General features: G+C 41.9%; 2 protein-coding genes across 3 annotated transcripts in view; one reads left to right on the top strand and one right to left on the bottom strand.

Annotated features, from left to right (window-relative positions):
* Nucleotides 1-2,553, bottom strand: part of ECPAS (Ecm29 proteasome adaptor and scaffold) — a 100,540-nt gene extending 97,987 nt beyond the window's left edge. The window contains exon 1 of one of the 2 annotated variants that reach the window (XM_070742437.1): nucleotides 2,469-2,553. In XM_070742437.1, the coding sequence (XP_070598538.1) occupies nucleotides 2,469-2,520 (52 nt within the window). In that variant the 5' untranslated portion in view covers nucleotides 2,521-2,553. Of the gene's footprint in view, nucleotides 1-1,763 lie in introns of both variants that reach the window. The other variant, XM_070742436.1, reaches the window with a different exon arrangement.
* Nucleotides 2,554-9,780: 7,227 nt separating this feature from the next.
* On the top strand, nucleotides 9,781-17,551 carry DNAJC25 (DnaJ heat shock protein family (Hsp40) member C25). The gene is made up of 4 exons (XM_070742439.1): nucleotides 9,781-10,298; nucleotides 12,596-12,748; nucleotides 14,925-15,395; nucleotides 17,243-17,551. The coding sequence occupies exons 1-4, from the start codon at nucleotides 9,981-9,983 to the stop codon at nucleotides 17,363-17,365; spliced, it is 1,065 nt and encodes a 354-aa protein (XP_070598540.1). The 5' UTR covers nucleotides 9,781-9,980; the 3' UTR covers nucleotides 17,366-17,551.
* The last annotated feature ends 5,599 nt before the right edge of the window (nucleotides 17,552-23,150 follow it).

Below are 23,150 nucleotides of genomic sequence, written 5' to 3'. Positions count from 1 at the left end.
ATAGGTTCGCCATCACTGCCTTATGGTATAAAACTGAGGTGTGCAAAATTTTAGTCCAATTTGGCATACTTCAGTTTTATACCATAAGAAATATATGTGCAAAGTTTCATTGAAATTGACAGTGGTCGAGTGGGGGCACCTGGTCCACTTGACAAAGAATGACCCCTACACACAAATGCATGCCTACATAAAGACACCCAGGCTTGCCTCAGTGGCAAAGACTATAGTCATTTCCTGTCACAAAGAAGCATTTCCCAGCCATACCACGCCTCTGAGGCCTCAATACCTCACATGTGGAATGGGAAGTGGGAGCACCACATTTTGAAAGGCCAAGAGGGACGCCAAGACGGAACCAGCACAAATCCATCCATGCCGCTTACAACACCCAACACCCTCTTCTTTCTCCTACGACAGGACAGCTGGGTGGGTGGGGAGACAGCAAATTGGGCACCACACAGAACGGACGGCCTCTCCTCTTCCCCTCCCTCCAACTCAAAAAAACACCCCACACGGGAGTAAGGTTCTCTCAAGACCACCGGATCCTAATCCCTGGGGGGTGGGGCGGAGAAGCAAAGTCGCGGATGGGGCCTCCACTTTCCACCAATTTTAAGAATCCGACTTTTGAGAGGCAGAAGGAAATCTGGAATTCCCTTGAGTGAAAGGGGGTGGGGGCAGGAGAGGAGGCCCTATATACCTACATATATTTAAAGGGGGAGGTGGAGAGGAGAAAGGGATGTGTGGGGTGGAGTATGTGCATGTGTGAGAGAGAGAGGGAGAGAGGGAGAGAGGAAGAGTAGCTGTGATCCAAAGTGCCCATGCCCACATATCTTTAAAAGGGGGGGGGGATGAGGGGAAGAAGGGATGTACCATACCATCTAACTCCCGCAGTGGATAGGAATGATTTATTTGGGGGGCTTTATTGTTATTACATTGTTTTTTAAAATGTTGTACTGCCAGGAGTTGGGCTGCTTATAAATCAATTAAATTAAATTAAATGTATCAATGGGGGGGGGGGGTGTATCAGTGACGCGAAGATTCCATACAAACATATCTTTTAAAGGGGGAGGGGGAGAGAGAAGGGATGGGTGTGTAAGAATGTGCAAAACAGGGACCCAAAGCCCCGTATTCACGTATGTTTAAAAGGGGGAGCAGATGGAGTGTGTGTGTGTGTATGTGTGTATCAGTGACCCAAAAACCCCGTACCCACATATATTTAAGGGGGGGGCGATAGGAGGAAAACGAGTGTGTGTGTGTGTGTATGTGTATGAGAGAGAGAGAGAATCAGTGACCGAAGAGGCTAATTTGGAGGACGGGGTCGTCCTCCTCTTCCCACCCTCTTCCCAAGCTTTTTTCAAGTCCATTTCCTAATATGACTCTGCACAACCGAGGCCTAATGGCCGGGGCTCCTCCTCACCCTTCCCCCGTTCCGGATCCTGCATCGCCGATGAAACAAACCAGCCTTCCACCCACCCCCTCAGGTCTCCCCCTCTCTTTCTTTTTCTGTAAATGTCCCCCGAGCCCCTTCTCCCAGGTCTCCCCCCACAGCACCCATCAAAGCCGGAAGGGAGGGAAGGAATCACAACCCTCGCTGTGAGAAGGCCCGGGAGGAGGGGGGTGCTTCCCCAAAGGCCGGAGCATGCGTTTAAGACCCCCGATCCCCTAAAAGAAAAGGATCCACCCGCTCTCGAGGGCCAGATCGCCGTCTTTTCCTCCGGCTCCGCACGAACAATGTCGTCTCCTGCCCGGATTCCCCCCCCACTTACTCAGCTCGTCTTGGGCAGCAGAAGCGGCCGCAGCCATGTTGTCAGCTGGGAAGCGAGAAGGCGGCTCGGAAGCCGGCAGTACTCCTCGCTCTGGGCTACCAAGGCGGTGTTAGCCGAAGGAGCGGGAGAGGCGGCGATCGGGGTGGGCAGGGAGGGAGTGGTGATCGGTCCTTCTTGGCCTTCAGCCCCCTTCCTCAAGGCTTCCCCCCGCCACTGAGCTGCCAGAGAAAGGCGTCCGGGGAGGCCGATGGTTGATTTTTTTTTCCCTCCTCCCTCTTCTGTGACTCTCCGCTCAAAAAACGCCAAGCGCGGTTGAGAGACACGCGAAGGTTAAGTAACCTCGCGAATCTCTCCTTGCCTGCCTTGCATCGGCTTCGTGCACACGTGCACTCCGCCCTCTCTTGCCTGGTTGTTGTTTTTTTAACTTTACTTTTTATAGACTGAAAAAGGAACGGGGCGGCGATCGGGTCTATCTTCTTCTCTTGATCGCCTACCTACACACAGCTACAATGGTCTCTCCTTTGGCGAACCATGCTTACAACTCCATGTAACTGTTGGAGCCAAGGCACATTAAATATATATATAGAGGGGGGGGTTAAAGCGCCCCTCCGTTTATCGTTGGTGACCTACGCTTCCCCCCCCCCCCATTCATTCATTTTGCTCCCCATCGATACTTTCCTGAGAATGCCCCTGAAAGGAAATTACCTGAATCCAGGCTGATCTCCATGGTTGACAATATGTGTACATACACGCACATACACGCACACACACCCTATAACCCTCCCCCCTCAAAAAAGGGGTGGTGGAGAAAGGAGGACCAGTATTCTTTTTTAAAAATAATTGAGTTTCTCCCCCTATCTGCAGAAGGTAGTTCTAACAAGCTGACTCATTCCTACCTTGAAAGGTGCTCAGTTAGGTTGGTTTTAGAAAAACCTGAGATAATTCTCAGTGCAGACTTGCTAAACACCTATCCATTGGGGCCGAGTACTCAGTAGTTAATCAGCCTTCAAGCAGAGATGTAGTGTACGGGGTTTTTTCTGTTCAAGGTTCACAATACATATACTGTACATAAATTTATACAGTACTGTATAGGGAAAATCGGGATGTTTAAGACAGCTATGAAAGTACAGTAATCCCTCACTACTTCACCGTTCATCTTTCACGGATTCACTATTTCACGGGTTTTCAAAGGGGGCTTAAATCCATTAAAAATTTAAAATCCATTAAAAATCCATAAAATTATTCTACAGTACTACTGTACTCTATTAAAGAAACTGGTAGGATATCACATGTAGTTCCAGCTGAGAAACATTATAGAATGACTGTTTAATGCAAAGGGTGGGTTTTAAAAGTCCAAATACTGTACTCCTTAAATACATTAAAAAATATCTTTACTTCACGGAAATTCATTTTTCACGGGTGGTCTTGGAACGCATCCCCAATGAAAAATGAGGGATCACTGTAATCATTTTAGATCTCCCAAATGTGGCTGTTGTTGATGTCCTAGCAAACATGGGTTGTAAAATGTAGTCCTGATGACTACTTTAGGGTGAAAAACTCATTTTATTGCCATCTAGCTATCCAGGTTTTGCAATAGTACAAATGTGGTAACTCTGTGAAGAGAAGTCTTCAGTATTTCTAGAAATCTTCTTGCAAGAATTCAGGATGTTCCATTCAAAATGAGCCAGCAGCCCCACCCAGGCAGTAAAATCCTTGCAATGTAAAGCAATGTTGGTGTATTGTTTGTTTGTTTGTTATATTTTTATGATGTCCATCTCACTGTTACAATGGCTCTAAGAGGCTTACAATATAGTATATAGCATTGTATATCCTGTGCAGTTTGTATTGTAATACTTATGCCATTGGGAGATATTCTATCAGCATTAGTTCAAGGCTGTTGGGACATAGAGAAAGGCACTATCTATGTTCATACATGTGCAATCCTAGTAAATGATGTTAAGGGTAGAATGCAAGAATACATAACAGCTGTCTTACATGTGGCAGCCATGTCTGCAGCCATAAATTGCTAGTTTTACTTGTGGATTATTTATTGTGGATTATTTCTCATCTCTGTAGCTGCTGTATTTCACCATCTTGATTCATCTTGAGATTTGCGTAGTTCAACTCTATACACTTTATGAAGTCTGTTAACTAAATGGTTCAAAACTGTTTTATTTTATTATTATTTATTCGACTTCTATGCCACCCAATACCAAAGGACTCAAGGCGGCTTACAATATAAAAATACAATTTACAATAAAAATAAGTCCTATATAAATTAAAACAATAACCCCACTTAAAACCCATGACTCAACAATCCAATCAACACATACATACCATTCAATACGATTTGGCCATGAAAGATGTAAATTTCATGGCCCCCAAGCCTTTCGGAAAGCCAGCAGAGTGGGAGCAGTATGGATATGGGAGGGGGGAGTTGGTTCCATAGAAGTACAGTACGTGATTATCTGAGTTAGGCCACTACAGGTTTGAAGCAGAAAGGAGTAAAAGGAATTTCTTTTGGTTTTCGTTCCTTGTTAATTAAGCACTAGGATTAAAATCTCATATCCAAAATGTTTGTGTCTGCTATACACATAAATGATTGGTGTAAAGTCTTTGATGCAACTAGCATCATTAATTGATTGATCAACCATCAATCAATAATTCTAGGCTTAACCATATTTTATGGGGGAAAGGAACACAAGAAGCCAAAATAAGTGGCCATACAGATAGTCCTCAACTCATGACTGTATGGACCCTCACTTAATGATTCCTACATCTCCTCTCTCCAGTCGGTAAGTAGAGCACAGGGTACCTTGGGTGGGAGAGGCCCCGGTATTGGAAAGAGTTCTGCACAGTTGGGCAGAAGGATCAAGTGGGGGAGTAGTCTAGAATCTTTACATAGACATAAGAGAGCAAGATCCCCCTTGAGCAAGCTCCCCCTTGAATGTTGTCAAACTTTTATTTAGTCTTTCTCAGGGGCAAACTGACAGTCCGGGAAGATTCCTATGAAATAGATAATAGAACATTAAAGTAGCTAGTTTTAATTCTTCAGGTGTGGCTCTAATTATTCTCACATGAGATCTGGCAGATCTAACACAGGCACATCCCATTTGTCCCAGGCCTTTCAATGCCTCTCCCATCCCCTGAGGCATCCCATGCCCCATTTTTCATCCCTTGGGTTCCCTGTACGCCATGGGTCTTCTTTCCCCTACCAAAACAGGTCCCCCCACAGACCTTGAGCCTGCTCCCTATCTCACTGAATCCCACACTGCTCCCCATTACTGATAGTGTACTTATCTTTGGAAGAGCTCGAGTTGGAAAGAAAAGCAGACTGCTCCTTGGGCCACAAGTTCTGTCCCAAAAACAGGTGCTATTTTGGATATTTATTTATTTATTAGATTTCTATGCCGCCTTTCTCTGCAGACTCAGGGCGGCTCACAACAAAATAAATACAATAGTACAATTTATAAGAAATCTAAATTTAAAATTAGATCTAAAACCCCAATACATTAAAAACAATCATCCACATTCATCCTATATACATTCCAGTCGATGGCCAGAGCTAGGTGTATGATCAATACAAATTATAATCAATTTATGTCATTTAGCCATTCAGGAATTGCAGGTAGAAAAAGCGAAGCTGCCTGGTATTACTGCTATTACTGCTTTTAGAAGATGAGTCTGAAACTGCCTCTCCCAGTTCAAAAACTCAGTGTGGAGAGGCGAGCAGAACAAAAGTGTTCTACAAGGGTCCTCACCAGAAAGAAATTTTGCCCTCCCGAATGAGCAGTACTATTTAAGAAGAGCAGTACATGAGACAAGCTTATTGGATTTTGGGAGACTTAATTTCTTTTGTTTATGCATGCATATTTGCATATACATTTTCTTTACCATTTGTTTAATTTCTGAAAACTTTCTAGCAAGTGTTGCGGAATGTTTGGAGGAGGGTGATTTAGATATCGTAAATTTACCTGATTTAGCGACAGATGGCAATGTTAGTGATGACCACAGAGCTAATGACATACACTTGAGTTTGGATGAATCAAACGGGGAGATGATGGATGGATGCTCGTTTTAGATGCTATCAGAGATGCTTAGAAGAAAGAGGGAGAAGATATTAGAGTGAGGAATTAATGAATCAATTACCTCACATCCGGGTAAGTCAAAACCAGCAAGATAGTACAGCAGTATTATAATGCAAACCCAAGTCATTGCTATTTTGTTTTGGTAGATTTTAAATGTATCCTCAGTATTTCACAAATGAAAGTGAACACAAGAACAAGGGGACACAATCTGAAGTTAATTGGGGGGAAGATCAAAAGCAACATGAGAAAATATTATTTTACTGAAAGAGTAGTAGATCCTTGGAACAAACTTCCAGCAGACGTGGTTGATAAATCCACAGTAACTGAATTTAAACATGCCTGGTATAAACATATATCCATCCTAAGATAAAATACAGAAAACAGTATAAGGGCAGACTAGATGGATCATGAGGTCTTTTTCTGCCGTCAGTCTTCTATGTTTCTATGTTTAAAAATAAGCTTATAACCACTGGCCAATAGCCCCCACCCCTTTTTGTTTCTATTTCCTGTTGATAAATTGACCAGTGTGCCTAAAGTGCTTTTCACAAATCTGGTATCTTCTGAATCTATCATGTCATAGTCATTAGCCATGCTGTCTTGATAATGGGAGTTACTGCCAATGTAATTGAAGGGTCCAGGTTGGAGAAACCTATCCTAAAATAATTCAAAACAGCCTATCTTCCACAAATGTCCATTGTCATCCAATGTCAGGAATGAGGAGCAAAGAATACCAGAAGTATATGTCAAAAGCATATTATTCCAGCAGGATTAAAAAACAAAGGCATGAAACCAAAGATGTCATTCCAGCTGCCCAGCTAAAATAAACAAGCTAAAGCAAATAAGCAACCTTATAAGAAAGTACTGGAGGCAGATCATTATTTTAGTCACAATAAAGACCTCATTTCATGGAAGAAAATGATAAGTCACACTTCTATATTTTGCCAAGAAAATCAGAAGAACAGTCAATATGGAGTTATTGATAATACAATACAGGTGATGAGGAGCCCCTGAGGTTGAATGTCACTCAATATGCTACTGAGGAAGAAATGAGGATTATTTTTAGGGCACTTGTGCAACGTCTGGTTTTATGGTCAGACTCACATTCAATTTGAATTTAACAGAACATAAAAGCAAAATGTGCTTCTTGTCATTAGAAACTGGAAAGCCAAAGTTGAAAATATGGAGGAAAATGTGGTTGGACTGTATGGCTGAATAAATCAAATGAAGAAAGAGAATGACTCAGCAATGTCTGCTAATCCAAATATTTCTTCATTGCTATCACTGTCATCAGATGAGTGACAGCACCAAATGTAGTACATGGAAATGAAACAGACGACATGACTGGCACAAGGAGGTGGAAGAACTCAGCTGTAGCAAAAAGATGTGCTTGAAGAACAAAGCAGGAACTACCCATGTTGTAAGTTCCAAGTTAAGGTCAAGCAGCAGAAAACCAACCTATTTTTACAAGATGAATTTGGTCATTATCAAATCTGAACTATGGCAAATTAGCAGGAGAGGAAGCTGAAAAGGATTCAACCAAATTATGTGTCTAGTGAGCAACAAAGTGGCCAACAACATTAGAAGATATCAATCTATCTACCAATAAGAGGGTTGTGAAAATATTTACAGACCCTCACATCCTAGACACAAACTGCTTCAACTCTTACTCTCAAAACAACGCTATAGAGCACTGCACACCAGAACAACTTGACACAAAAACAGTTTTTCCCCGAACGCCATCACTCTGCTAAATAAATAATTCCCTCACTAAGTCTGCACTACTATTAAATATTCTCATCGTTCCCATCACCCATCTCTTCCTACAAATGACTGTATGACTGTAACTTTGTTGCTTGTATCCTTACAATTTATATTAACTGGTTCCTAATACGATTTGATTACTTCTTTGTACAGTACTTGGATTATCATTAAGTGTTGTATCTTATGATTCTTGACAAACTTTTTAAATGTACATTATGAGCATGTGCACCAAGATGAATTCCTTGTGTGTCCGATCACACTTGGCCAATAAAATTCTATTCTATTCTATTCTTTAAAAATACCAAAGAAAAGAAACTCAGCAGTGTGCGCATACTTAATTTCTACCTGCTAGCCAAATAATGCTTGGAATCATTTAATGCAAAATCAAATCCTACATAGAAAGGGAGAAGCTCAACTTTCAAGATGACATTAGATTAAATTAGACTTTTTTTATTGACCAAATATGATTCGACACCCAAGGAATTTGTCTCCATAGGCAGAGGGACACAAAACATTACAGTGTTCCCTCGATTTTTGCAGGGGGTACGTTCTGAGACCGCCCGCGAAAGTCAAATTTCCGCGAAGTAGAAATGCGGAAGTAAATACACCATTTTTGGCTATGGACAGTATCACAAGCCATCCCTTAACACTTTAAACCCCTAAATTACAATTTCCCATTCCCTTAACAACCATTTAGATTATTACTCAACATTATTACTGGTACTCACCATTGGATAAGACACTTAGTGATCCTGATATTTATAAACATAATTATTTATTAACAATAATTTTCTTTTTGTTATTTATTTGTAAAAATTATTATATTAAAATTATTATTAAAATTATTATAACGTAGAACATTTAGGAGGCATCTTGGGCATGTCTTCTAATAAGTTTTAATAGTTGTAAAAGTACTAATATAAGCCGGGATAACACCGCTGATTGGCTGAGGTTTTGGGCCATCAACAATGACGGGTGAAATTTTTGCAATAACAACGCTGATTGGCCAAGATTTCAGCCAATCAGCAATGACGGATGAAATTTTGGTGATGATGTATGACGTCATCTGGCGGGAAAAACCGTGGTGTAGAAAAAACCCTGTGAGGTATTTTTTAATTAATATTTTTTGAAAAACCGTGGTATAGACTTTTTGCAAAGTTCGGACCCGAGGGAACAATGTATTTCTAATATTGCATGCAGGATAATTGAGAAAGACAAAGAATACTAAAATCAAGGTTAATATGTGTCCACTGATTACAGGAAGGCCTTTTGATTGTGTAGACGTGTCAAGCCATGCAATGGGAATCCAAAAAGATCTTGTTCTCATGAAAAAACCTATCCCAGGTCAGGAATAAACTACTGTACTCCAAACTCGACTGCAGAAAATATGACTTCAGCAATAGAGTGATCAATACCTGGAATGCACTATCTGACTCTGTGGTTTCTTCCACAAATCCCCAAAACTTTAACCTTAGACTGTCTACAGTCTACATCTCACCATTTCTATGAGGCGAGGGGCGTGCATAAGGTACCACTGTGCCTACTGTGCCTGTCCTATTGTTCTCTTTATCACTACTTTTTACTTATGTTTATGAAAACTACTACTATCCTATACATGTTTGATAAATGAATGAATGAATGAAAATAAAATGAAAATAAATAAAGAAGCCAGTCGGCAAAGAAAATGAGACAAAGCTGTATAGTACTGTCGTTTATTCAATCCACATGCTGAAATTAGACGATCGGTCAGTCGTCTTGATTAAAATTTATGTAAATGATCCTTAAGACTCGATACTGATTTGATAGCATGCAATCCGATCAATTGTAATTTTTTTAAAAAAACAGCGCCCACATTCTTGGGCGCCTCATTTTATTCACAATTGATTTTGGGCTCTCTCATCTTGGAGCTTGCACGTTTTCTCTCCCAACTTATTGGTTGAGGCGGCTCCACGTGTCGCTCCTATGCCGTAGATAGACACCTCCCTGTAAGCTCCACCCACATTCATTTCCATTGGTCCGCTCGGGTTGCCCTATCCCGCCCCCTCCACCCCCGCGAGTCTCCAATTCTCTCCTTTCGCCGTCGCGGGCAGCCTCGCCTGCCAATCACCTCCCTGCCGCTCGTCGATTGGTCGATCAGTCCTCCTTCCCGGCCATTCCCCTTGGACGCCGGGCGGCTCGGGGAACGTAAGGCGGCGGCTTCGCGCGAGCCCCGCCCCCTTCGCTTTGTCCACGTCCAAACGTTCTGGCCCCGCCCTTAGGTTCTGCCACTAGTGCTGCGGCGGGCGGGGCGGAGAAAGGGGCCGATAGGCGCGGCGGAGGTTACGTGCGCCTCGCCCGCCAGGCTCGACGGCGAAGCCTCCCGGGAGCGATGGCGGCACTGGGGAACTCCCGGGGCCGTTTTCGGTGGCGGGCGGGCCACTGGCCGCTGCTGGTGTGGGCCCTCCAGTGCCTGTGCCCGCGGCCGGCGGAAGCCCTGGTGGAAGGCTTGTATTGCGGCAAGCTGGTGTGCTACGACGTGCTCGGAGTCGGCCGCGACGCAAGCAAAGCTGAAATCGCCCGGGCTTACCGGCAGCTGGCTTTGCGTTACCACCCGGATAGGCAGCGGGAACCCGATCGGGATGGCAAAGGAGCCGAGGCCTCCGCGGAGAAATTCCTGCTGATCGCTACCGCCTACGAGACCCTCAAGGTGAGAGAGCGGGGCCGGGACCGCCCCCTCCCTCCTCCCGGCTTGGGCGGACGCCTCCGGTAAGACACCCGGCCCCCCGCTCCCCTTCTGCAGGACCCACGCCTCCTCCCGCCAGTCGCCTTGAGAGAGAAAGAGAGAGAGAGGATGGAGGGGACACAACAGAGTTGGAAGGGACCTTGGAGGTCTTCTAGTCCAACCCCCTGCTTGGGCAGGAGACCCTACGCTACTTCAGACAAATGGTTATCCAACATCTGCTTAAAAACTTCTAGTGTTGGAGCATTCACAACTTCTGGTGGCAAGTTGTTCTGCTGATCAGTTGTTCTAGCTGTCAAGAATTTTCTCCTTAGTTCTAAGTTGCTTCTCTCCTTGATTAGTTTCCACCCATTGTTTCTTGTCCTACCATCAGGTGCTTTGGAGAATAGGTTGACTCTCTCTTCTGAGATGGATCACTGCTATCATGTCTCCCCTGGTCCTTCTTTTCCTTCTTTCCTTCATTTCTATTCACTCTGAATAGAAGTGGCCTTGGTTGCTTGAGCCTCTAGAGTATTTCCTCAGGATGATTTTTCTTTAAAAAAAATTAATTGCAGGTCCTTTTGTCCCTAATTGCTGTGTTTGCACGGGCTGGTTGGGGAATGATGCAAAGTGTAGTGCCCATGTTCATGGAGTGATGCCAGGGCTAGGCATAATATACACAGGTGCCAAATTAGTCGAGGTTACTTCAAGTCATTTTTTTTTAAAAGAGAGAGGTCTCTGTTGCATCACCTTACAAGTCCTTTCTAACCCATCAGTCTTGCTTTCTCTCCATATTGGTCAGCTAGTATAATTAAGAAAAAGGGGCATTTTGATGCCTGTTTTTAGGGACAACAAGAAGGGAAGATAGATTCTTTTGAACTATACTTGTGGGCTTCAAGGAACATTTGTCTAGCAACGGTAACAAATAACATCTGGGCTAGACAAATATTTGGATTGTCTCAGCCACACAGTCTTTGTGTTCTTAGGGCATGAGACAGGAAAGGAGCCTGCAGAAAACTTTTAAAATTAAATCCCTTTGAGGCTTTTCTATGTTCTGAATATTTGAAACATCAGCGTTAAGATTTGAAATGGGAAATAACACATCACATCATGCAGGTGTTTAAAGTGTCCCATGTACTTTAGTAGTGTCTACACTTCTGAAATAAAGTTATGTGTTGTTTTATCCTCAAATTTCAAAGGAAGCAGAACTTCAAAGAAGAGGCTTTTGAGACAGATTATTGACTAGAAGGAGATATATCCTAACAGTGAAGAACAATTGTCATAAATTGGAGATGTCCTACAGACATTGTATAATCCCACCATTGCTGTATATGCTCTTTCATGTTTCATATAAACATGCAATTTATGTGTCAGAGTAGCCCTGTCCTCTGAACAAGGCATTAGTAACTTTAAAAAGAAACAAGTGTAGGGAATCACACAGGATTCATGGTGAGCCTAAAGTGACTCTTTAGATTGCACCAGGCAGTGTACAGAATGACAGAATACAGATAGTCAGTAGCGTCATTAATTTCAAATAAATTGAAATAGCATATTTTAAAAATCCCTTGAATTTGACAGGATTTGGAAAAAAAATGTGCTATGAGCATTATTTTTAAAAGTCTCCAAAACATCTAACATTTATCATATATTAAAACATGCCTTCTGAATAGGCTGAAATCCAAATAAATTATGAATTTTAACTTTTCTCTCCAACTTCAATTGTATTTTTTTTAAGTCCATCAGATTTATATATATATATTTCATTCAGAATGTTTGATGAGGACTGAGAATGTTTTAAGAAAAACTTTCAGCCATGTTGGATCATTGCAAACAAGCCCATGAAGGACTTCAAATAGTAAAGAATCTTTTGAAATGATTAAATATAGATAATGTTTGGCTGTTGTCACACATGTATAAAAAAGGTTTTTATTTAGGAATCAATTTTAGCAGAAATATTCCTGTTTCTTTTAAGATGAATTCAACATTGGGTGAACCCTTCATGATGGAATTTTTCCAGTCCTATTTATGTGTAACATGACAAAAAATGCAAATTTATTGCTTTGTTTAAATTCAGCTTTCTTAGCTGTTTTGTTTTGTTGCATTTTTATTCAAATATAATTAATTTCTTTTGACAGTTTAATTTCTAAATCAGCAAAGCTAGGTATATAATTGCCATAAAAACTACATTAAAAAGCATTTATTTGACTGGCATACAACGTTTTCTTTCCTTCTGGAATGAAATATTTCCACATTTTTAAAAAAAAACCTGCCAATTGCCTTTTCAGGATGAAGAAACTCGTAAGGATTATGATTATATGCTGGATCATCCTGAGGAGTATTACAGCCATTACTATCACTATTATTCTAGAAGATTGGCACCCAAGGTGGATGTCAGAATAGTGATTCTTGTCACTGTTTGTGCCATTTCTCTATTTCAGGTAAGTATTGCATGCTTGTATCCTACCTGATGCCGTATTCTCCTCTCATTTGGACATTCATGGTATTAGATCCAGAACGCCACTTCTGTTGGAGGGTAGAGGTGAAGAAAGTTCCTTCTCTCTAGAACCCATTGTGTAGAGAGCCTGCATGGGGTGGAGGGAATTGATTACTGTATTTTTCAGAGTATAAGACGCACTTTCACCACCCAAAAAGAGGATAAAAATTTAGGCGCGTCTTATACACCTAATGTAGCCCTGCCCTCCTGCTACCACCCTTTGCCCTCTCCCTCCCAGCAATTTATCTCCTTGCAGCAAACAGTTTCAGTTTCAGCACAGCCTGATTAGCATAAGCCGTTGATTGGTTGGATCAGCTGTCAGGCTGCAGAGAGGCAGAGACATTTTTTTCCTTATGTTAATCAGACTGTGCTGAAACTGAAACAGGCTGCTGTTTGCTGTAAAGAGGCAAATTGCTGAGAGGCAGAGGCAGATTTCCCCCCCCCCCTTGTTTTCCTCCAAAAAAAGGGTAGGCGCCAGTAGCGGGTTCCTACTGGTACGATCCAGAGCGCCGCACCAGTAGGAACCCACTAATGATGCAATTTTTGATGCCCCCCCCCCCCCCCAGCATCCCCTAAGAAGGAGTTTTTCAGCTGTGCTTCGAATGAAGAATAAAGGTCGGCATTAAGACGAGGACGGAGAGGAAGGCTTCTTCTGACATGGAGATGCCGGGTGGGGGGAGGGGGGTAGCCGAAAATTGCATCATCAGTGGGTTCCTACTGGTTTGGCCCTCTGGACCGCATCGGAGGTAACCCACCACTGGTAGGTTCATGTTATACCTTGAAGCGTCTTATATGCCAAAAAAATACAGTACAGTGGTACCTCTACCTAAGAACGCCTTTACTTATGGAATTTTCTAGATAAGAACTGGGTGTTCAAGATTTTTTGTATCTTCTCAAGAACTATTTTCCACTTACAAACCTGATCCTCCAAAACTGTAACTGGAAAAGCAGGGAGAAGCCTCTGTGGGGCCTCTCTAGGAATCTCCTGGGAAGAAATAGGGCGAAAAAGGCAAGGAGAAGCCTCCATGGGGCCTCTAGGAATCTCCTGAGAGGAAACAGGGCCTCCACCCTCCCTGTGGTTTCCTCAATCGCATGCATTATTTGCTTTTACATTGATTCCTACAAACGAATTAAGTTCGTAAGTAGAGGTACCACTGTACTTCTCTCCTCATGCTAAAGCTCAGTAGGGAAAGATAAATATGCTACCGTAAGTGTTACTAATTTAACAACTGCAGTGATTCGCCTGGCAATTACGACAAGAAAGGTTTCACCTAACAACAGAAATTTAGGGTTCAATTGTGGTCGTAAGTTGAAAACTATTTGTAATTTGGTATGTGGACTTGCCATATACCGTAGTTTTTAGAGTTTTGGGGGAAGAAAATAGGGGAAAAATAATTTGCCTATCAGGTATTCATCTGGCTAGTCCTTAGTTAGCCCATTAGTCGGCTGGTTTTGGGCCATGTGCTTGCTTTTTAATCCCTGGTTGGGGATAATAAACAGTTTCTAGAACACTTCTCTCTCTTCAGGGAGAGAAACAATGGAAAAAGCAGGCAAAGGGAAGATCACTTTTCTAGCAAAGCACAGAAGATTGCTTCACTCATTAGCACCTTGTTAGGGGACACAGTCAAATTTTCAGCCTCTTTTAGGAGGAAAAAGGTGTGTCTTATACTCTGAAAAATACAGTGCTTGCCATACATTGGGAATTGTGTCATTTATTAATATTGAACTTGTGTTTTCATAAAGCCACAGATCAAGCTACAAATTTCTTTGTTTTTTGTCATGTCATGATTATACATAAAAGTTCACATACAGGTAATTCTCACATAATGACTGCAATTCAGCCTGGTGAAGACTACTTGTACATGTTTGAACAAAAAAGAGATTGTGATAAAAATACAAGCAAGTAGCACATGAAAATAATGCATTTGATTCCCTTTAAAAATGCATGAATTTCATAAAAAGACAAAATGAACAAGATTGTACTTATGCAGGCAAAAAAAAACCACGCTCAACAAAGTGCATTTTAGATTTAGACCAAGTAATATGGGAAAAATAAATGTTAAAGGGTTCTCAAAAGTTAAAACAGTACATAAATTTGAATTTGCCATTTAATGTTTCAGTTCTTCAGCTGGCGGACTAGCTACAATGAAGCTATCAACTACCTAGCAAATATGCCAAAATATCGAATACAAGCTACTGAGATTGCTAGGCAACAGGGGCTATTGAACAGAGCCAAAGAAAAGGGCAAAGGCAGGCGATCGAAGGAAGAAATCCGCAAAGAAGAAGAAGAAATTATCAAAGATGTAATTAAAAACAAAATAGATATTAAGGGAGGCTACCAGAAACCTCGAATCTCTGACATTCTCTTGTTTCAAATTGTCTTGGCACCTTTTTATCTGTGCAAATACATAGCATGGTATTTTTGGTGGATTTATTGTTTCAATATCAAAAGGCAAGAGTATGGCGAAGAAGAGAAGTTGTACATCATACGCAAAAATATGAAAATGTCACAATCCCAGTTTGACACCTTGGAAGATCATCAGAGGGAGTCTTTCCTTGAGCGACAGCTTTGGATAAAAGAAAATTACGAGGTCAGTGATGGTGGCAACAGAGAAGAACATCTCCCCCCCCCCTGCCCAATATCTAGGTCAGGGCTGTCAAACTCTCGGCCCACGGGACAGATGTGTCACATGCCAACCATGCCCTTGTCCGGTATAGTCATGTGACATCTGCTGTGACGTGAGTTTGATACCCCTGATCTAGGCCTATTTAGTAAGTATAGAGATGGTTTTCACAATCTTACAGCATTGGTCTCATTCAGCAAATCCCAAGTATAGTGATCCCCCGCTCGTTGCGAGGGTTCCGTTCCAGGAGCCCCCGCAACGAGCGGGTTTTCGCGAAGTAGCGATGCGGAAGTAAAAACACCGTCTGCGCATGTGCAGACGGTGTTTTTACTCCCACAGCGCTAGCGAGGAGCCGAAGATTGGGGGCGGGGCGGCTGTTTGCCGCCGGCATGGAGGGCTTCCTAGCAGCCCCCCAAACCCGGGTTGGGGGTCCGGGGGGCGCTGGCTCTCGGCGCTTTTGAGCTGAGTCCGGAAGCGAATTCGCTTCCGGACTCAGCTCAAAAGCGCCGATAGCAAGCGGCAAGGAACGGCTTGTCTCGGCGCTTTCGAGCTGACCGGACTCAGCTCGAAAGCGCCGAGACAAGCCGTTCCTTGCCGCTTGCTATCGGCGGTTTTGAGCTGAGTCCGGAAGCGAATTCGCTTCCAGACTCAGCTCAAAACCGGCGATACCAAGCGGCAAGGAACGGCTTGTCTCGGCGCTTTCGAGCTGACCGGACTCAGCTCGAAAGCGCCGAGACAAGCCGTTCCTTGCCGCTTGCTATCGGCGGTTTTGAGCTGAGTCCGGAAGCGAATTCGCTTCCGGACTCAGCTCAAAACCGGCGATACCAAGCGGCAAGGAACGGCTTGTCTCGGCGCTTTCGAGCTGACAGCTCGAAAGCGCCGAGACAAGCCGTTCCTTGCCGCTTGCTATCGGCGGTTTTGAGCTGAGTCCGGAAGCGAATTCGCTTCCGGACTCAGCTCAAAACCGGCGATACCAAGCGGCAAGGAACGGCTTGTCTCGGCGCTTTCGAGCTGACAGCTCGAAAGCGCCGAGACAAGCCGTTCCTTGCCGCTTGCTATCGGCGCTTTTGAGCTGAGTCCGGAAGCGAATTCGCTCCCGGACTCAGCTCAAAAGCGGCGAGAATGAACGGCGTGAGCGGGCGAAGGGCGGGCGGCAGCGAGGAGTTTGCGTGGGCGGTGGGGAAACTCCTCGCTGACGCCAGCAAGAGGGGGAAGACCCAGGGAAGCCACTGCCATCTACGCATGCGTGCCCGGCACGCATGCGTAGATGGTATTTTTGACTTCCGGGTTGAAAAATAGCGAAGTACCCTGTTCGCAATGGTTGGGGACGCAATAAACGGGGGATCACTGTAATTATTAATAGATTTATACTGAGCCATATGGGTTAATGTTTTATCATCCACAATGCAATTGTTATCTGGGTTTGAAAGAAAGTCTCCCATTTTTCATTTTTGTGAAGCATATCACTTTCTCTTTAAATAATACACAATAAATGCATAGTCACTATAGTCTTATAAGGTATATTTTTGTTTATTTCTATAATGTCTAGTTAATAAATTTCTAATGGAGATGTTTATTTTTTTAAGCTGTTTTGCCTACTGGTATTCACTATTAACACAAGTTCAGGAAGCAGAGTGGTAGAACCAGTTCTTCACTTAACAGTAATGTAATTCACAATCATCATATTTGAAATACTTAAAATTATATGGAAGAGTCTGTATTTAAAAGTGATGTGTCTGCACTGAAATTTATAATGAGTTAGCGTGGGTATCTATTGCAGACTGATGTGGCTTTCTTAAACCTTCTCTTTTTAGCTTTACAAACAAGAACAAGAGGAGGAGCTGAAGAAAAAAATGGCAATGGATCCTCGATGGAAAAGATACCGGCGATGGATGAGGAATGAAGGGCCTGGAAGACTGACATTTATTGATGATTGACATGTGCGAAACATGTACAATCATGTCACAGATGATTGACAGGATTATTCATACCTAAAATGTTCAGAGTTTAACTGCTGGGTTTCAGTGGTGTCCTAAAACTCAGGAATTAATCAGGGAGAAAACTAGTAACATTTTATGATTTTATATATGTGCATACAAATAAAAGTAAATATGTTAATTATACATCTATTTTTCACTCTTGATGTGGTATGGAATTAAAACTCTCTGAGGCAGATGCGATAATTTCTTTATATTTCTATTATGTTGGTAGTCCTCAACTTGTAACCATTTAGGGACCATTCAAAGTTATGACAGCAGTGAAAAAATGATCACATGATTAAAATTCAGGTGCTTGGCAACTGATTCATATTTATGATGGTTGTCCCAGGGTTATGTGTTTTTTGTTTTTAAAGCTTCTGAAAGCAAACTCAAAGGGATATATCGGATTCACTTTACATCTGTGTTATCAATTTAACAATTGCAGTGATTCAGTTTGCTGTGGCCAAACTCATTTGACCGGCTCCCTTAGCAATGGAAATTTTGAGATCCATTATGGTCATAAGTCGAGGACTAGCTGTAATCACATAGGTATAGTTTACAAATACTGAATTTTAGGTATTGATGGTTTGTAATATATGCCATGATGCATTTGTCTATGCTTCTTTATAAACTTATTTTTATTTACAGTGTTCCCTCGATTTTCGCGGGTTCGAACTTTGAGAAAAGTCTATACCACGGTTTTTCAAAAATATTAATTAAAAAATACTTTGCGGTTTTCCCCCCTATACCACGGTTTTTCCTGCCCGATGACGTCATATGTCATCACCAAACTTTTGTCCACCTTTAATAAATTTTTTAAAAATAAACTTTAATAAAGAAACATGGTGAGTAATAATCTAAATGGTTGCTAAGGGAATGGGAAATTGCAATTTACTTCGCAGAAATTCAACTTTCGCAGGCGGTCTCTGAACGCATCCCCGGCGAAAATCGAGGGAACACTATATTTAAAACATTTCTAAGGCCACCTTTCTTTAAGTAAAACCTAAAGAAAACCTAAAGAAAAATCTAGTGCTATGCCTACCCTTCTCTGACGTCACTCATTTCACTCTCATCCCACTTTGACCTCACCCTAGCCCAGCACTTGGAGGAATAATCCTATTATGAAAATCACCTTTGCTTATATACCAGGAAAAATAATATTTTTTAAAGATGGGAAGCAAAGGCAGGTTGGTTGTATTGTTGCCTGAGCTGGCAAAAACATTTCCAGTAAGAGCAGGAATAATATTTTGGAAAGCATCTGCTAAAATTCTGAAGCATTTTATAGTGAAACGTACAATGGCGATAGTCAGAATTATTTCAACAAAAATTGTTTGGCTAAGTCTACATAAGACAACTTAAAATGTTAATGGATTTAACTTTTAAACTGCCTTTATTAATAACTGGTGTGCATAAACTATTTTATATTGTTTAAACTATTTTATATTGTTTAAATTACATCTACCTTCTATTATTTAAATATAAATCTACCTTCTATTATTTAAACATAACATATAGAAATCTAAAATTAAAACATACTAAAACCCTCATTTCTTAAGAAAGCCAATCATTCACATTCAATCAAACCTGTAGATCTGTTCGCTGGGGCAAGATGATGGACTTAATGGCCCCAAGCCTTCCAGCAGAGATAGGTCTTTAAACTCTTTCGGAAGGTGGGGTGGGTGGAGGCAATACGAGTCTCTGGAGGGAGTTAATTCCAGAGGGTCGAGGCCACCACAGAGAAGGCTCTTCCCCTAGGTCCTGCCAGACGACATTGTCTAACTGAGGGGCCCTGGAGAAGGCCAAGTCTGGGACCTGACCGGCCATGGGGATATATGAGGCAGAAGATCCAGTTCCTTTGGGTAAAATTACCAATTATACCAATAAGTATTAAAATAAAGCAGATACTAAGCCCTGGAATCCGAAATGCATTAGCTCTAATGTACAGAGCTTTTATGTTTATGTATTAGGGAAAGCTCCATTGCGACTGGTGAGATGTGAATTTATGTAATGTAAAATAATCCATTTATCCAGATAAATGCTCATAAACACCATCTAAGCTGAGAAATATCTGAACGAGCATAATTTCTAATGTAAATAGACCAAAATCGGGATCATTCTTACCTTATATTGGCATTCCCCCTCCTGATGTCTAGTTGTATTTAATTACAACCCCTATTATCCCCAGGCACACTTTCTGGATATATATTTTTTAATGAAGCTGCTGGGGAATATGGACGGTGCAGCTGTTAATCCCATTAGGCAGATAGAACCAGGAAATCCACTCAGCCTGCTTCTATAGAGAGAAGTTATACAGGGTGCATTCCAAAAGTAATGCAATTGAATTTCCCGCGCTGCTCCTATTGGTTGCAGTGGGACCAAAGCACTTGGAGTAGGTGGGGGGGGGATGCTAAGCTTTGCCGTGAACCCAGTCACTGCTCCCCAAGCTGTGGAAGCGGCAGGACGTCAGTTATTGTAAACCTGTGCACGCCCACCATGTCACGAAAAAAATGGGGAAAAACTTAGAAGTTGAAGAAATTGAACCTGATTATTTGGACAACGTCATCACTGGTGATAAAACCTGGGCTTTTGAATATGACCCAGAAACAAAATGCCAAAGCTCTGAGTGGCAGAGTCAGAGCTCTGTCAGAGCCAGTCCCCCAAGCCCCAAAAGGCAAGATTGAGCAAATCAAAAGTGAAAACAATGCTCATTGTATTTTTCGACAGTGAAGGAGTGGTCCATAAGGAGTTTGTTCCTCAAGGACAGACAGTTAATGCTGCCTACTATATGGATGTGCTGGAAAGACTCTGAAAAAGGGTAATCAGGACGAGAAAAGACATCTCTGCTACCTGGCAACTCCATCACGACAATGCCCCTTGCCACAACGCGCTACGAGTCCGTGAGTTCCTGGCCAAACACCTGGTGCCAATGCTGCCCCCCCCCCCCCATAGTCCTGATGTCACCCCAGCAGACTTATTTTTGTTCTCTGGGATTAAGGCAGCCCTGAAAGGAACCCATTTTTCGTCCATAGAAGAGATCCAATCAGCCGTGATGAAGACCTTGCGAGAGGTCCCCGAAGACGCCTTCCAGCGTGCGTTCTGGTCATGGCAGAGTCACTGGAAAAAATGTGTAGAGGCCCAAGGACAGTACTTTGAAGAATTTTAAATGTTTGTGCAAATCTGTTCAATTAATTTTTTTAAAAAAATTGCATTACTTTTGGAACACACCCTGTACTACCGGTAACGGAATCTTGCAAGTCCTATTCCTCCTCCCACCCCACTGAATCAGAGGGATCAACCCGAGCTGCTGTTTTACAGTATGTTACCTCAGTGGTTCCCAACTTTTTGGGCACCAAGGACTTTCCACACACAGTGCCAATCCACAGATCAAGGATTGGGGACCTCTGTGCTACCTTGTTTCACTGGACTTAAAAAAATGGTGTTTTACTTCCTTTGTTCCTTTGTTCCACTGCCTGGAACCACCCAAAAATACCACAAAGGAGCCGGTGAGCAGGGCTACATTTGCAGTATGAGACACACTCAGATTTTCGCCATCTTTTTTTTTGGGGGGGGGGGATTCTAAAAATAAGGTAGCTTCAAAAATTGTAGTCTCATTTATTTGCAGTTATCTGAGACTTTGACTTTAGGATTCACATCCATACCTGACTGCCGATGTTTATATTATTGATAAATTATTTTCTAAACAGAAAAGTAATTGTGAGAATAATAGATGCTACGTAGTGTTCAACTAGCTTAGATTTCCTCAACCTTCCTGCCTTCAGCCCTTTCCTATTTTTGCTTTTTAGTCAGCTTCAGTCATATAACATATTCCTCTATTTACACAGGGGTATGTGATGGTGACTCTTCTTTCCTGGTTGTGAAGCTCAGATGGTTCTGGATTATTCATGGACTTGCTAGAAAGAAATATTTTTTAAAAAAATGTTTTTCCTAGAATTCCAAGAATCTATTCTGCTTCAAATCTCATATTCAGAATAGTTTTGCAATTGATCGTTCTGCTGAGGAAGGAAGATTTGTCTTAGACATAAGTTGAATGATAAATGCCATAGTCCTCTGTAACTTTAGAATTCAAATAGGTAGGCACAAACACACAACCCAGGTGTCAATAAGAAAGACAAAATTGTCAAAAAGGACAAAAAAGGTCTGTATAGTGGACATAGTCATACCTGGAGACAGCAGAACAGAAAAGAAAGAACTGAAGAAAATAACGAAATACAAGGACCTGAAGATAAAACAATTATGCCAAAAGAAAACAAAAATATTTCAATAGTGGTTAGAGCCTTGGATGCAATCTCCAAACATTTGGAACACCAAATGTTCTGTCTGAAGCATCTTGAACACAGTCAGCATTGACAAAATCACTATCAGTCAATTAAAAAAGGCAGTTTTACTTGGAAAAATACTTGCAACGACACTTTTAACACCCTCAAACAATATCTGCCTATCCCATGTCTTTAGGAAGGACTCCACTCTAAACATCTGGCTGATTGCAATGAATTACAATAATAACACATTTGGAATCATGTTTTTCCTTCTCACTGCTCTAAGTGATTGGCTGAAAAGGAACTTTGTACAGCTTTCAAGGTGAGAAGCAGAAAAGGAGAGACAATTCTCTATTCTGCAATATGGGAAAGATTCTTTTATGCCATATAGAAGAATAGGAATTAGATTAGGAATTAAAGGGTTAAATAAGGTCCAGGAGGGAAGTGTTTTTAATAGGAAAGTGAACACAAGAACAAGGGGACACAATCTGAGGTTAGTTGGGGGAAAGATCAAAAGCAACATGAGAAAATATTATTTTACTGAAAGAGTAGTAGATCCTTGGAACAAACTTCCAGCAGACGTGGTAGATAAATCCACAGTAACTGAATTTAAACATGCCTGGGATAAACATATATCCATCCTAAGATAAAATACAGAAAATAGTATAAGGGCAGACTAGATGGACCATGGGGTCTTTTTCTGCCGTCAGACTTCTATGTTTCTATGTTTCTATGTTTCTATTCCTCTCACTGGCTTATTGTATAAATAGGACTTCTACTTTCCTATATGTTTATTTTGTGTATATTATGTAAAATGAAGAGAAAGCAGAAGAATGGCCATTGAATGGTGGTAACAGGGAGCCATCTATCCAGATAGGAAATTATCTCTGTCCCAATAATAAATAACGTAACTTTACATGTCACAAATTAACGAATTGCTCATATAAGTAGCTTCTAATCCCAGTGCTTACCTTGCTTGCTTATCTGCCTGCCTGCCTGCCTGCCTACCTACCTCTCTCTCTCTCTCTCTCTCTCTCTCTCTATCTATCTATCTAGCTATCTATCTACGGTATCTATCTATCTATCTATCTATTTGGATTTATATGCCGCCCACTCCCGGAGGACTCTGGGTGGCTAATAACCAAATACAATAATATAAATACCCCTTAAATATAAAATATAACCACTCCCCCCAAAAACTATAATATAACTCCACCCTAAAAAAGGGCACAAAACAATTTAAAACCCACAATTACTGTTGTGTTTGTTTAAAAATATTCGCAGAAAATCTGCGATTGGTTAAGACGCGGCTATTCAGAAAATAGCCGCGAAAGTTAAATGTGTGTCAGTTGGTAAAAGCCCGCGTTAAAAAGAGTATAAAAGGGCAACGGGTTAGCCGTTGCCCTCATTCCGGCAATTCTACCGTTCCAGTGTTTGTATTCTCTCTTGCCATGAATAAACAAGTT

Source organism: Erythrolamprus reginae, chromosome 2, assembly GCF_031021105.1.
Source record: "Erythrolamprus reginae isolate rEryReg1 chromosome 2, rEryReg1.hap1, whole genome shotgun sequence".
Classification (NCBI taxonomy): domain Eukaryota; kingdom Metazoa; phylum Chordata; class Lepidosauria; order Squamata; family Dipsadidae; genus Erythrolamprus; species Erythrolamprus reginae.
Note: the sequence above shows the minus strand (reverse complement) of the source record. Positions and strands in the feature narration are given on the sequence as shown.